The sequence below is a fragment of the Bombyx mandarina genome, chromosome 12 (assembly GCF_030267445.1).
Source record: "Bombyx mandarina strain Sakado chromosome 12, ASM3026744v2".
In the NCBI taxonomy this organism is placed as follows: domain Eukaryota; kingdom Metazoa; phylum Arthropoda; class Insecta; order Lepidoptera; family Bombycidae; genus Bombyx; species Bombyx mandarina.
Genome location: NC_143219.1, coordinates 14,389,144 through 14,405,581, shown reverse-complemented (window position 1 = coordinate 14,405,581; position 16,438 = coordinate 14,389,144). Strand labels below are relative to the sequence as shown.

The 16,438-nt window shown below is 35.6% G+C and overlaps 1 protein-coding gene across 6 annotated transcripts in view; it reads right to left on the bottom strand.

Moving 5' to 3' along the window:
* Positions 1-16,438, bottom strand: part of LOC114248788 (kinesin-like protein CG14535) — a 423,441-nt gene that overhangs the window by 67,180 nt on the left and 339,823 nt on the right. For all 6 annotated transcript variants that reach the window (XM_028182208.2, XM_089732108.1, XM_089732109.1 and 3 more), the window contains one exon: positions 9,459-9,627. In XM_028182208.2, the coding sequence (XP_028038009.2) occupies positions 9,459-9,627 (169 nt within the window). The remainder of the gene's footprint in view (positions 1-9,458; positions 9,628-16,438) is intronic.

The following is a 16,438-nucleotide window of genomic DNA, read 5'->3' as shown; positions in this document are numbered from 1 at the left end:
TTGCTTAGTCGTTGAAATGGAATTGACTCGAGAAAATTCAAAGTTGTTTTCCCGATGAATACCGCATTCGCTCTGTGAAGAGCAAAAAGTGGCTCGCGTTACTTGGTGCGTCAGAACTCTCGAAAGATTCCACGCAGGATCCTCAAATGCTGTACACAACATTGTATCAGGTGACGAATCCTGGATATACGCGTACGAACCCGAAACAAAAAACCAGTCACGAGTTTGGGTGTTCAAAAATGAGTTAAAGCCAACAAAAATTGTTCGTTCACGGAGTGTTGCAAAAAAATGGTGGCCACGTTTGTCTCCAAAACCGGCCATGCTACGACTATTCCTCTTGAGGGACAAAGAACGGTTAATACAGAATGGTATGCTAGCATTTGTTTGCCACAGGTCGTTTCTGAACTCCGTAAAGAGAACTGCAACCGCCGCATCATCCTCCATTACGACAATGCGAGTTCTCACACCGCGCACAGAACAAAAGAGTTTTTAGAGCAAGAAAACATAGAATTATTAGACCATCCGCCGTACAGCCCCGACCTAAGCCCTAATGATTTCTATACTTTCCCTAAAATAAAGAATAAATTGCGTGGACAGAGATTTTCATCACCTGAAGAAGCTGTGGACGCCTACAAAACGGCCATTTTGGAGACCCCAACTTCCGAATGGAATGGTTGCTTCAATGATTGGTTCCATCGTATGGAAAAATGTGTCAAATTTCGCGGAGAATACTTCGAAAAGCAATAAATACATTTTTAAATAGTAATGTTGTGTCACTTCGTTAATTCCCGAAATTTTCAGTGCCGCCCTCGTAAATTGTACTTTGTTGTCGAAGTCTCAAGTTTCCGTACTTACGTTTTGTGGCACGATGTAACCTTTTTTTTGCTTAGGTGGGTGGACGAGATCACGGCCACCTAAGCGGTTACCGGAGCTCAGAAATAAACAACGTAAGTGGCGTCACCTAGGTTACTAGCAAGGTCAAATATTCTCTAAGTCGAATTGGGACTGTGGGTGGAAACTCAGTGGGCTGTGGGTCCGTGGGTTAATTAGCTCGTCGAGCCCTTCGTCGCAAGCGACAGGTTCGATGAGGACGATGACCGGTGCTTGTGGAACCTAAAAGCACCGTTAATGGATCGGGAGGATCCGTAATGACGTGCTTTGGGCGACGTCGACTGTTTACTATTCAGTCTACAGGATCGGGTATGATCCACACTCTTATACCACGTTCCATTCTTATCAATGCTACATCTATTTTAATAATAAAAAAATAGATTGATTCTTAACAAGCTGAATCAGAGTGTATATAATAGTGTATTTACAAGGAAACAACGATATCTTCGAACGCCACGAGGGACCGACCCAATCACATTACTGCCTAATAAAGCGAAATATTGTTTTGACGTGCAATGCGATATTGCTTGACGTTCATTGGCCGGTTTATTGATTATTAATGTTATATCTACCAATCAGGTTTATGGATATTTCTAGATTGTCCTTTTATCTCGTAGAATAAAGTTTAGACAACTGAATGACCAACTGATCATACAGTAGCATAGATGACGTCATACTGTTTTAGAACAGTCCGACGCTGAATAAACCAAACTCTTTTTTTTTCAGGCAGCGTTAAGAATCTTTTAAAGATTGAGCTTTACTGGTGGTAGGACCTCTTGTGAACCCGCGCGGGTGGGTACCACCACCCTGCCTATTTCTGCTGTGAAGCAGTAGGTAATGCGTTTCGCTTTGAAGGGTGGGGCAGCCGTTGTAACTATACTTGAGACCTTAGAACTGAGATCTCAAGGTGGGTGGCGCATTTACGTCGTAGATATCTATGGGCTTCAGTAACCACTTAACACCAGGTGGGCTGTGAGCTCCTCCACCCATATAAGCAATAAAAAAGATGTCCCTGTTTTGGTGACGGTAGTTGTACACGGTTTTAGTATGGGTTGCCAACAAATAAACAAAAAAAGAACCACGAATATTTATTTATATATACGTAGAGATTAGATGTTTATTTAATCCACGTATGTCAAAGGATTCCTAAATCAAATCATGGAATGCGAGACAGCCAGTTCCGACTGCACTGTCGTTTTTTTCTACTGAACCCTATTCGCTTTCTTGCTTTGTTGAATTGCTAATATTGTGCTTTAGGAGACATTTTACTTTCTTATCAGGTAGGTAGATGTGTGTTCACAAAATTATGTTTATACAAGAAGTTCGTGTAGGCTTTGTGTCTTTTTGAAGATTTAAGGAAATTTTATTTTCATGGTAGCACATTATATGAGTCTTCATAGCTATCACGACTATGCCTATTTTTGAAACTGATAGGGGAGATGAATTCGTGTCTCAAGATGGATGAGCATTATTGTCGGTTGAACTGATGTAAACTTAATATTTCCATGACGGCAGTATTGTGACATTAGTTTGAAAAAAGTTGTTGTTTTAATTTTCAAAAGAGCTTATGAAACAGTCTAATCCAATCTTATTGCGTTTAGTTAATGCTGTAAGGATCGATTTCGTTTGTAGTTTTCATATTTACATATGTATTTAGCTTTTAATCGTCGCGATGTTTCACGTCACGATGACAATTTTTTTGCTTTACTTATGTATATATTCATTTGAGTAACTTCTTGCAAAACTGATAGATGCCAGAAAATTCCATCAGGTTGAGCCTCGTGAGTACATCCACGTGAACATCCCCTTGAGGCTACTGGTAGCTAGATACACAGACAAAAGCGTGTTTATTAAAATGTTTGTTTTGATTTGATTTGGTTTGATTTCGTTTATTTTAGTATTAGGTTTTCCCGATACGTGGACAAGAATGAAAACGTGGCAACTTTAATGTGCTTTTGTAAGTTTCAACTGTATTGAGTTCGATCCATGTAATGGAGTCTTCCAACATAATTATCACTGACTTCGTAAGGTCCGAATAACTTGAATATTTGGACATGTATCAAGAATAAATGATAATAGAACTTATTTACCACCTAATCTGATATCTCGATCAAAATCACAAGAGTAAAAAGAAAATCTGTTTGCCTAATTTCTTATGCTTAATCTATTTATTTATTAAAATTTCAATAATTGTTTATGTTCAGCTAATGAAGACTTATAAAATGAGAACAATAAACCCGACATTAAGCTGTAAAAATAGGAAACGGTCTCGTAATACTAATAAGAAAAGAGTATAACCCGAGGAGTATTGTAATAAAAACATTATAATAAAAACTCGATAACGAAACAATCGGCTAGACCTTAAGACGTCGCTAAATGCATCGGTTGCAGTTTCTATGGTAATGTCGGCTACCTGACGCTTCGAAACTAGTTCAAACCGGTTTTACGCTAAAAATCAGCTGTCAAATCATGTCGTGTGAATTTCAAAGCGCGTAAAGTATAGCAAACGTAAATGCTCGATTGCTTGATGTTAATTAAGGCTTCGTATACACAGCACGTCATCAAGCAACTCGAAACCGATCCGTATCGATTTATCGAACTAGGTATTTGAGAAGCGTCTGGCGTATACCGGACTCCGTTTTCGATTCCCTGGTCGTGTCTCGTTAGCCGTCTGTCTTATGACATTAGCGGTCCGGTCGCCGGTCACGTTCTAGCCGGAGTCACTTCTAGAATCGACCGACAAGTTAGGCTAAGTTCACACATAGTTACACACAGTTCACACTTACTTATTTAAAAAAAATAAAAAAAATGAGAAAAAACAAAAAAATAGCCCGTTGAGTTTGTTTCGCCGGTTCTTCTCAGGACTGTGGCTTTTTTTGGAACCGGTTGTAGAGTTAACATTGTTATTTATATTTTGACATTCAACAACTGTGTTATACTGACATCTAAGTTGAAATAAATGATTTTGAATTTGAATTTGAGTCTCTGTGTATACGGTACCCGTTTTAGCGGATACAACAAAAAATTATGCTTTGTTCACACACAGGCACCGTATAACGTTCAACCTATTCGTCATTACTGGATACGATGCTCACAAGCAAATTCGTAGTATACCGCCGCTGGTCTACCAGGATGAAACTTGTTTGTCTAGCTGCACCGCCCGCCGGCCCCCTCACCCCCGCACAGTCTCTATCCGATAAAATTGTACGGAAACATGACGAGTACGTATTCCGTTCATCCAGTTCATCGATGACAAAACGGAATGTCATAATTTACCGGACCGTTTTTATACACTGAATACTGTACAATATGTGAAGTCGCTCATGCAACTTCATGCTCCATCGATGAAAAAAAAAGGTGCGTGCGTACAAAGTCCACATGTCAGAAGTGAAACTTTTTTGACGAACTAATTTATAAGTCTTGCTTATATTTATACAAATCTAAAACTTTAGATTTCCGAGACTTAGAGGAAGGGAAAAAGGAAGATATGTTCCCGCCAAAAGTCTGTCAAATGTCAATCTCAAACCTCAGTGTTGACAGTCACATTATGTTTAGATTTCTAAATTGTAAATGACTAATATTTTGCCAATTGAATTGACTAATTTAATTTCATGCTATTTGATTAATGTTCCAAATTCTTTTCATTTCATTTCAATTCCTATTAGAATTTTTCACAAAAAAAATATAAAATATTAAGCTGTATGGTATGATACATTTGCCTTTCCAGTTGGAAAAATACAACAACTACTACTACTGACATTTGACAAGTACTTAATTTCAATAGTAGTTTGATGTCACTTCCGTTGCATACCTGCGTGACGTTCTGTAAAAAAATTACTCTCATGCGCCTAAAGAAGTTTCACTTCAAAAACGTATCCGACAAAACGGACCAGCAAAACGGGGACCATGTGTGAACGGGCTCTTAGTAGTACGTGGAATTAAATTTTCGCATTGCTTTGTACATTGCTTGTCAGACATTAAAGTGTTTAAAAGTTCGTAAATAGCCTGAAACGCGTTTTTAGAATTAGCAGTATAAGATTTGAAAACGCCTTTTGATGTACGTGTTCAGGGAAGGTTGTCGGAGTAATTGTGCCTCGTTATTTTTCAAATCTAGTGAGAGATTTCTAAGCGAAACATGAATTTTCTTATAAATGTTTTTAAATGAAACTCTCATTATAGGTAGGCACTTTAAAATATTTTCTGTTGGTGAAGTTCAGTGATGTTTCGCCGAATCCAGACATAAATCTATGTATTAATAAGTGAAGAAAAAACTTTGTACACCTTTTTTTGAAAATTGCAAGGACGAAGGAGTATAAAATTTCCCACGCTTATAGAAACTTTAAAGATTAAAGTAGTATTTAAGGTATTTTTTTTAATTATGCATAAACTTTTAAAAAAATTACCTTAGGAAGGTATTTTTTTTAATTATGCATAAAAATAAACTAAATCAATAAATAAATAAAACATTACACACACTACTATGTATTTGACACACATATATACTCTTTCGTATATTGTTTAAAGTCTGTGGTCAAATTGAGAATAGATTAATACTGTTTGTCTTTAATATTATTTGTCTATGGTGTAGTCTTGGCGAAATTTGTGATTATAGAAGCTTATTAGTCTTTAACAATAGAACCATAATAATGTTCAAACTTATAATTTCAATTAATTATAGTCGAATTTCGATTACCTACTACGAGACTACTAGTACATATAAAAAGTTAAAATAGCTACCTAAAAACCCATCAGCATATAGTTGTGGCACTACGCCATAAACTTGGCCGCACGTTTAAATAAACAACATTAAATATTTTAAAGCGCTTATAAAAAGGATGAGCGAACGAATACCAAAAAGGTTAATATCGTACAACATTATTTTTTTAAATTAATTAGGCCTTTTTCACGCTTGTACATATATTTATTGGGTTATATTTAAATTGGTTTCTTGGTTTATTTATTTAGCCTTGAAACTAGAGGTATGTCACGATTCAACCTGCGTTAGATTTGGTATTCATAAAAATGAAACATGTTGCATTTTCTCGAGACAGTGATTAGATTTTCGTTTCACACGTTGATTCATAAACTAGCAGTTGATTTGTTGATCCGCTGATACATAAAGTTATGAACTAGCGAACAGACTACCGTTTTATACTTAGTTCTGCTCGGGTCATGTAATTTAAAATGATAAAAGGTATCATTTATGTCTTTTTTCCTACCTAAACAGATAGCCTTGAGAGGCTATATCAGCGTTACCGAAAGAGTAGGTGTGCTCACGGGCTTCAAGCCTGGCGATGTTACTAGCGCTGATCCTAGCAAGAGCAGTGTTTCGCAGAATCTACCATCGGATCAGAAACGCGACTCACTGAGAAGATCCGGCGAGAAACTCAGTGGGCTGTGTCTGAGGGTTAGTTTACTCGCCGAGCCCTTCGTCGCAAGCGACAGGTTGGACGAGAACGATGACCGGTGCTTGAGGTACCTAAAAGCACCGTTAGTGGATCGAAAGGATTCAAAATGACGTGTTTTTTTTGTTAATCCATAGTATCTGTGTGCGAAATGTTTAGAAATTTCTATGTGTTTTAATAATAAATATTTTTTCGGGGCAAACACAAAAACATGTGAAATATGAGTATCGACTATAAGACTTAAATTTAAAGTAAAACCTTCTTCGACATCCTTCCGTTATAGGTGCTGAAAAAATAATCTTTAATTATCCAGTTCATTGACTTTACTTTTGAAAAATAAGAGAGCTTAAAGCTGCAATCGGTTTAAAGCTGTTAGCATCGTTAAAGGCAGCTCATTAACGAAAGATCATCACTTGTCTCATTAGACGCGCTACCAATTAGCGAAGTCCGGCTTGACGCCTTCGCACAAAAAACGTTGGCAAAAGAAGGTACATAAAAATTCAGAAACAACTTGTAGATTTTTTAGAACTAATTTCCTGACGACTATTTTGATGTAAGCGAAAACCATTTTCAAATTAATTCCAATTCAATAACTAAATAACAATTATAAATATTAGAGGATTTGTCATAAAATTTCGTTTATAAATGATCAGTAAGTTTTAGATTATTGGGTGCTCTTCAAAAGTTTTGATGAGAATTCTGCCTTTTCTTTGTAAGCTGCTGATGCCTTCATTTATTGTGGCTACGAGAATAATATTTAAGCTATAGTTTAACAGATTTGAACCGGATTCGTTTTGAGTAAAATTTTATTTACAATTCCCTTCAGATATCTGGACAATAGTTTTAAACAATAGCGGTTGCTTTTTAGTGTCTCGCGATGGACCTAAATATGATTAATTATGATAATGGGTATTGAAATAAACGAATATTACAACGTTCTGTTCTGTATACAGTCTCACCTACATAATCTAAATTGTAATAATTGATTGCTACTGTATCTTTTTCTGTCACAAGCCAGTCATATGCCCCAATTTGCTATCTGTTGTTTCAATGCGGTCGAAGTGACTATGTTTTTCAGTGTCTCTCCAAAAGCTATCTATTAACTAGCACATAACATATTAACGTTCGTGTGCTGGTCTGTGTGTTTGTTAATACAAATAATGGATTCAACTGAAATACTATATAAATACTATATCTTATATCTTTAAACGAGCAATTCTTGTACATAAATATATATAATCTGAAACGGATCTAACGATTTTCATAAAATTTAGTATACAGGGGATTTCGGGGGCGATAAATCGATCTAGCTACGACTTATTTTCAGAAAATGTTGTTTTATTCGTGTTTACAATAATCAACTTTATCGATAATTTTGATTTTTTCTTTAAATAACCAGTTCATATTTTTTTTTATTCTGTCGGAAAGATCGAAAAATATAATATTTCATCATTTCATTAATATGTAATTAGTATTTAAATATAATTTCTAAAAAAACACAATTTATCAACAACAAAAAATCATCTGCTAGTTAGTATTATATAAGCGAATCGCGCTCCTGTAGTGTCGCGTGTAGCGTATTTAAAATATTTGTTGTGAACCTTCTGTAAATCTTCATTGTTTGGCATCGCTGAATCGTTGCTCAGCACTCGGACCATGACAAGACGCCATTAAGTATTCGCATTAGCGTTCGCGCACTTTATTTTTAAGCTTTCACTTGACGAGGCACTGTCTCAAGTTTATTGAAAATATTCTGCAGTTCGTCTAGATAGTTGTAGATAGCTTTTGTAGGGAACTGTGTTTTGTCGGATTGTTTTAATTTAAAATTTTGTCGGATATATTCTTTCTTGGTATTTAGTGTCATTCTTTTTTGAACTTTTATTTATTTATTATAGACTTAATTAGACAACTGTATGAGATTCCCGTATTACAGAATTTATCTAGTGTCTAGGGAGATGACAGTGTTTACTAAGTTTGCAACGCGATTTTTTCATAAGCAATGCCTGTTATTATGTTGTACTACTTAATGTTAAGCCTATATTTATTACAAGAAAATAAAAACACATTTGTCGTTCTTTGGTTATTATTGCTTGTGTCATAGTTATAAACTTCAATAGAATATTGAACTGAAGATAATGGATGGAACTAGTTCATTGTATATAAAAAATATTATAGCCGAAGCTAATCGAAGTTTATATTGAAAACGTGAATCGAAATTGGTTCAGCTATTGGTGTGGGAATCATAAATAGATATATCCAATCAATACATAAATGTTATCTACGCAGTGTACGAATAATTCGATACTTTCAAAAGCATGTCCGATATTTTACACGTACTAGTCAGTGAATAGGTTTGACGACCGTCTTGTGTAGTGGTAAGTGACATGGTCACTACACAAGGGGGTCGCGGGTTCGAATCCCGCCAAGGGAAGATATTTGTATGATAAATATAAATGTCTTTTCCAGGGTTATGGATGTATATTAAATTTATGTATGTGTATAATAAAAATCTTACATTTATTTCCGTTATCTGGTACCTGTAACACAAGTTCTTTACGAACTTAGCACGGGACCAGTTAACGTGGCGTGATTGTTAGTAAATATTTATTTATTTATTTATTTTAACAAATTATAAAAAAAAAACAGATAATATAGAAGGTTTAGGTACATGCATTGCTGACAGGCCAACAAACGATAAAATCTTAAAGAAAGCAATAATCGTTCACGGGAATTATTAAATCACGTTTTCATTGAAGTTCTTATCACCCAATTTTCAGGCATATTTTATTTTAGGGAGTACTCTAAGGAATTGTTCCAGATGATACCGACATCTCGTTTTTACCATCGCACCGCCCGCCATCGGAGTAGAGTTCATCCATAGTACCTAGAGCCACTGCGGTCATCCACAGTGCGTTTCCAGAGATCTTTTTTGCCACGTACCATCCGGCTATGGAATGAGCTCCCTTCCACGGTGTTTTCCGAGCACTATGACATATCCTTCTTCAAACGAGGCTTGTGGAGAGTAATAAGCGGTAGGCAGCGGCTTGGCTCTGCCCCTGGCATTGCTGAAGTCCATGGGTGACGGTAACCACTCATCATCAGGTAGGCCATATGCTCGTCTGCCTACAAGGGCAATAAAAAAAATACTATTAACTGACTTACCTTTCCAACTCCAGTTGTTTCCTTCACTCCGAGTCTCCGTAGCAAGCCGGGAGGAGGTGGTGGTGCGGCGCGATGCAGTGCTGCGCTAAAGCCATTGGAAGAGTCTTCATCACGCCTGCGTCTTTCTCTATGAGGAGAGCCACCACTGCTGCACTTGGTTGATGATGACCTGTAATGAAAGACAATGTTTATATGAGTATGCAAAGGGAGACAGATAAATACAAAGACGAATGACTCGACTTCTTGGGTTCTTCTTCTTCCTATTCGTACACTCTTGACAGAGTGGTCGTGGTCATGCATCAGTCGGATCCTGCGATACCGATGCTCTCGCGATGCGACGCCATGCGAAACTTCTTGGGTAAATGAATGGAAAAGTAATTGTTAAAATTGTTGGTTAACTATAAGTCAATAAGCGCATGGAAAACAATTGTTTATGACGGTATTCCCCTTGTTTTCAATCAACAACTGCGTAGTTAGAGTTGTTATCTTTCACGTATTGTGCAACTCAAAATTAGGTTCCCATTCACAGTACCGCGCTTTCACTAGCTGTAGAGTTACGAAGATTATTGTCCCTACGACATTAGTAGTGCTTAAATTGTGGTATTCTAGTCTTTTATATAAGTTTGCGTTTTTAAACGTTTAAGAATTGAGATTGCAAGTATCATTCATTCCAAAAATATAAAAAAACAGGTCGTCGAATAGTGAATGTCACAGAAGTTTGAGATATATAGGCTGTGTGAGTAGAATCTCAAACTGGTCAATATTTCAGAATATTTGCACGCCTACATGGCTAGTTCCAGCCTCCCACCTATTTTAGCCGGAAAGAAATCTTGTATTTCGAAAAGAGTAGACTTAATACGAGCAGTAACATTAAAATAAATGATGCACAGGTCCGTTTTCAATTTGACGACGACGCGGAAAAAAAAATCATTTGTTTTCCAGCCGAGTGTTTCCCGAGGAAATGTCTAAACAGTAAGAAATCGAACATGAAATAAATGAGCGGTACGTGACGCCTCCAGTGACCTTTTTACATTTTTCAAAAATTCTCCTCGCATCAATGTTCACGCAACGCATACGGACGTGCAGACGGGCGATGGGAATGAAATTGCGATGGCCGTTTCTGGTATGAACTTATTTATTAGAAACTAGCTTTTGCCCGCGACTTCGTCCGCGTGGAATAGTCACTTTGGCGTATACCTACATATAGCGTAAGCATAAGCCGGCCGGCCACCAAACTGTTGGTCGGATCAGATAACTGCGCTCACTGGACTCTCTGTTGCGAACGCCCTGAGAGAAGCCTAAAACCGAAGCAAAAGGAAGCTGATGGTACAAAGAGCCACGAAGGGCTTTCAGGGACACGACCTTCAGCAATGAAGTACTCGACTAAGAAGAAGCGTAAGCTCTCAAAAGGTAAAAATATCACGATTTTGAAACATATAGTCTAGCAGTTAACGTGCTTCTAATATCATAAATACAATTTATATACAAACTTTTAGTAGTATCCATATGGATAAATAGGTACACCCTACCTATTTTTACTAAATTAAGTCGTGCAATCGACTGTCCTCTAAAAAAACTGCTCATCTATATCTGTATTCGTCTGGGCTGCGTAGCAGATGAACTAATTGATTGGAATGTGATTATTTCTACGGAGAAAGACTTGAGCAAAGCTTTATTTCAAAATGATTTTATTGAAAATAGGTTACGAAACCTTTGCAAGGCATCTGGCTCATCTTTATTCGCTTAGTTTAAGCTTGAACCGATATTCATGAAAATAAATTACTACTAAAACTTTAGTACAATAAATAGCAATGTAGTAAATACGTTTGGGAATCTTATGACAAGAACTATCTGTATTGGCCCGACAAAATGGGCTGTTTAAAAAATTTATTTTAATCAAAATTTTATAGCATTATTTTTTAGCTCGTCTGCACTTCACGTAAAGGGGGTTGCACACGGTCGGGTGATGGATGGCGTTTACGTGTCGACTGACGACACCGCCCGTATTTTATTTTAATGCCATCGGCGTTACTCCCGGCCTCTGGAGAGGCTTAAAATTGAAAATTCTCTCAGTTTAGCTATCGGAAAAATGACATCTCTCATTTACAGAGCGACGTGTGTACCTTACCAAGATGCCTTTATTAAGATCACGTTTCCAATTTACGACATCTCATTAACATTTTTTATTTGGAAATGAAATTGCTGAGATAATACTTTTGACAAAAATGTGGCATCGAAATATGTATAATAAATACTTACATATTTGTAAGATCTCTGTATGGCTACAACGGCTATACTCCACCCTTCAAACCGAAATGCGTTACTGCTTCAGGACAGAAATAGGCGGGGCGGTGGTACCTACCCGTGCGGACTTACAAGAGGTCCTACCACCAGTAAGATTATATGGTGACAAAGTTATGACGCTCACTTTGAGATGTGAGGTCTAATTGCAGTGGAAGTAATGAAAACTCATACATACTTCACGGTAGAAATGGGCAGAATGGCAGTATCCGTTTGTACGGGCTAAAAATAAGTCCTATCAGTCCTATGCTGAGATAATTTTTGCATTAACTTTTGATTGTAAATTAGATTATATTAATTAAAAGTGATAATATATTATTTCTTATTTATATAGATTTACCATTGAAAACGTAAATGACGTGTAGCGTGAGACGGTCGCGTGTCCGACCCCATGCTTTAAGAGCTATTAACATTCCTCTATGGGATTGTTTAGATATCTAAGCTTTAGTTATGGGGTTTTGATTAGGGTTGAACGGACGATTAAACTGTAGTTTAATTAACGGTCAAACTTAATTGTATTCGAATTGGTATTTATATTAATCCGATTTGGGAAAAAGAGGGATTGCCCTGTTAATAGTCGACCGATTTATAAAAATGAAAATTTAATTAAATCAATATATGATGTTTATTTTGGCAAACAGAAAATCTAGGCTTAGACACGTTGAGCGTGGTGCTGAAGATGTTGAAGATGTTGTAGATGGAAGCTTATGCTTTTCGTAAAGAGCGTATTCTCTGCCCACTATTTTAATCTCGTAAATTTAGTTTTATGTGGTGACGCGTCGCCATGCGCAATCGACTGTGCGATTCTCTCCCACTCAATCCGGCGTTAAGCCATCTCTCTCGCTACACTGAGCTCGGATACCTATAGTGTATACTCCCTAGTGTATACTGTTTTGTTTACTACAGTACACATAACCTGTGTTTTACTTGAAGACAAATAATTTTTTCGTAATATTTTATTTTATCATTATGACATAAATTTAGTTCCTATCACAATCTGTTCTTTTCTGCATAAACTTTTACAAAATAATGTCGATGTTTCACATCTGCCAGGCGTCCCGTGACGGCTCACTTTATTCTTTTTAAATGTCACTTTTACACAAGACTTTGGAATGTATAAAAAGAGCAATGCACTCTCACTTACCAAACAGCAAGCATTAGTAACCCTAACTTTCCGATTACCATTTTCACGAGACCCATAGACACTACAAAAGTCCCTACCGATTTAGGGTCATATGAAATTTGACTTAAAGATAAGGTTGTATTAGGGCAATGACGCATTGCTTTGAGATTGAGAATTGACAGCATTTGGACCCTTCGTATACGGAGCCGTATGTTACGTTTCATTTGATATAAAAACGTTTACGTGAATGTCTTCTTTTGAAGTGAAACTTCTTTAGGCGCATGAGTCTCAAATATATTATTAAGTGTATAATCTATGCGCATGAAAGGGTAAACTTTTTACAGAACGACACGTAGGTATGCTACGGAAGTGACATCAAACTACTATTGAAATTAAGTACCGGTAAAATGGGGCGATTAGGGATTGAGAGGCGAATCGGGAAAAAACCGGGAAAATCTTTCGACGCTCAATATAAGTTTTATATTCGTTGCAAAATCTTCCATTTTTTGTAGTTTAATAGTAGAATGTTGAAAGTTCACAAAACAACTCTGAATATGCATGATAATAGCTGCTAACTTATAAAAATCGCGTATCAAATTAACTTCCTGTGGTGGTAATTATTTTAGTGCTAGAAACTTTGCTCTCTTTTATTTATTTGATAATAATAGAAGACGACTATGATTTATAAACGTTATTTAGTGTTTGAACCAGCATATATATTAAAGGTAAGTCTCAGTTATTATTGGTTTTAATGTATTTGATTAAATAAAAATACATGTAAAAATCTGTTGTTTTTGGGGATATTGGGGACGTCTTAGGTACAAATAACAACGAAAAAGAGGTCAATTGGGATGAGAATACGTGAAATGGAAACGACCTAAGTATAAATAGGTACAGGTTTGTAGGGTTGTCTATGTAGTTATAACAATATTTTTTAAATTTGTTAGTAAAAATCTGGTTTATTCGAAGCGAAATTGGGAATAAGTCTTTAGTTGAAATAGATAAGCAATTTAATATAAGGAAGTCGATTTTGCAGAGACATGTAACAAGATCAATGAAATCTCAAGGTGGACAAAAATGTCTAAGTAATACATAATAAAATATTTAATATTTGTTCAGAGTGGGGGTATTCATCTGATTAATCCATAGAATAACCGACACACCTAATCTCTTAACCCAGATAGAAATATCAGCCCCTAAGTACTTACCAAGAACGGAGAAATATAAACCGTTTCTAAGAAAGCCCATTATATATGTATAAATATATATATATATATTTGTTAATGCAATTAATGTTGTTAATGCACTGTCGATTGCACCTATAATTGAGGTGATGTCTGCCATGTACTTTTGTCAGTTTTTCAATTTTTTTTATTGATGATCACTTTGTTGGTGCAACTAAATAAATAAATTAATTAAAACTATATATAAAAATAAAAGTAGTGCCAACCCTAGCAAATTTCTCATTTCGTCCCAATTAACCGCAATTTTCGGGTAAATAGGGATTACACCTATTTTTGCATTTTTTGCTTAAACTGTAATGCTAGTTGTATAATTTTAAATTAGACAACAAAGATGCCCCCAAGACTCAATCATTTTGATCCTGATATAGCATTATATACATCAACAACTACCTTAAAATTGCTCATAAAGTTGGAATTTGTCCCTAATCGCCCCATTTTACGGTACCGTACTTGTCAAATGTCAGTAGTAGTAGTTGTTGTATTTTTCCAACTGAAAAGGCAAATGTATCATACCATACAGCCTAATAATTTTTTTTTTGTGAAAAATGTTAATAGGAATTGAAATGAAATGAAAAGAATTTGGAACATTAATCAAATAGCATGAAATTAAATTAGTCAATTCAATTGGCAAAATATTAGTCATTTACAATTTAGAAATCTAAACATAATGTGACTGTCAACACTGAGGTTTTAAATTGACATTTGACAGACTTTTGGCGGGAACATATCTTCCTTTTTCCCTTCCTCTAAGTCTCGGAAATCTAAAGTTTTAGATTTGTATAAATATAAGCAAGACTTATAAATTAGTTCGCCAAAAAAGTTTCACTTCTGACATGTGTACTTTGTACGCACGAACTTTTTTTTCCTTCGTATTATTCTAGAATCCAAGAGATCTATGCCGTGAGGCAATGACACGCTCGTATTTAAAGGGCGGGGCGACGTTACAATACATTTGAGACTTCAAATTCTTGCCTCTAAGTGAGTTATGTGTTTTGATCTTTCTGATAACCACACATTACATTAGGCCGTGAAATATTCATTAGTAAATATATATTTTAGGAATTCTCTTCGGGTTTACGCGACAATCAAATTACTTTTAGGTTTCAATCTCACGTATACTATTCTTATTTTATCATTAACATTCTTTCGAATATTTCGACATTTGAATATAATTAAAAAAAAAGGGAAACAGTTTAAAAAAATTATAGAAAATTAACCTTGTTTCGTATGTGCATATGTCACAAATCTTAACCTGGCAAAGCTAGATGTGGAAAATAAAACGATTATACTCCAAACATAATATCAAATTCATTCAATTTGGAGCCTACATCAACCCCTTGCTTCTGTTTCTTGAAAACACGTAAACTCGTATCTGATTTCACGGGACGCTGGCGACGTTGAAAACAACTAGGAAAGGTCATCCTGACATTTGATAGAATGCTCCTTCGTCCATGAATAATCCCGGTCTTTGCTGTTTTCTATTTATTATTTTTGCCGTCATATCTTCGTGCGGGGGTCGAAGGAATCTTTTCGGATATTTTCTATTGTTGCAATTGAATTATGACCCGTAAATTTAATGTGAAGCGAATTGACAGCCACTAAAAGAACTTGGATATAACTTTCAATATATTTTCTCACGATATCTATGGCTAGAGAAATGTTCGCCTTTAAAATTCAATATAATATAGAAGAAAAAAAATACATTGAAATTAAGCATACCGAACTATTAAAATTTGCTGTGCATATTTTTGTTGGGTTGTCACGCATTAATTAATAACTAGAGGTCCCGCAGTAGTCGAAATTCAACTATAATTAATTGAAACTAGAGGTCCCACAGTAGTCGAAATTCGACTATAATTAATTGGAATTGTAAGCTTATACACTATTATGATTGTATTTTATACTTCTAAAATCACAAATTTCGCCAAGACTACACTATAAAAAATATTAACAAAGACAAACAATATTTAATCTATTCTCAATTTAACAACAGACGTCAAGAACAAAAGTTTGACAATAAATATTATGCATGCGTGTGTGCGTCAAATACATGGTATGTAGTGTGTGTAATGTTTTCTTTATTGATTTAATGTATCTTTTATGCATTATTTTATAAAAATATTAGCATTGTACACTTCTTCTCTATATTCTCTATAAGTGTGGAAAATTTCATACTCCTCCGTCCGCGCAATTTTCGTAAAAAGGGATACAAAGTTTTTGCTTCACGTATTAATATATAGATTATAAGTTTGAACATTATTATGATTCTATTGTCAAATTCTATAATTACAGATTTCGCCAAAACTACACTT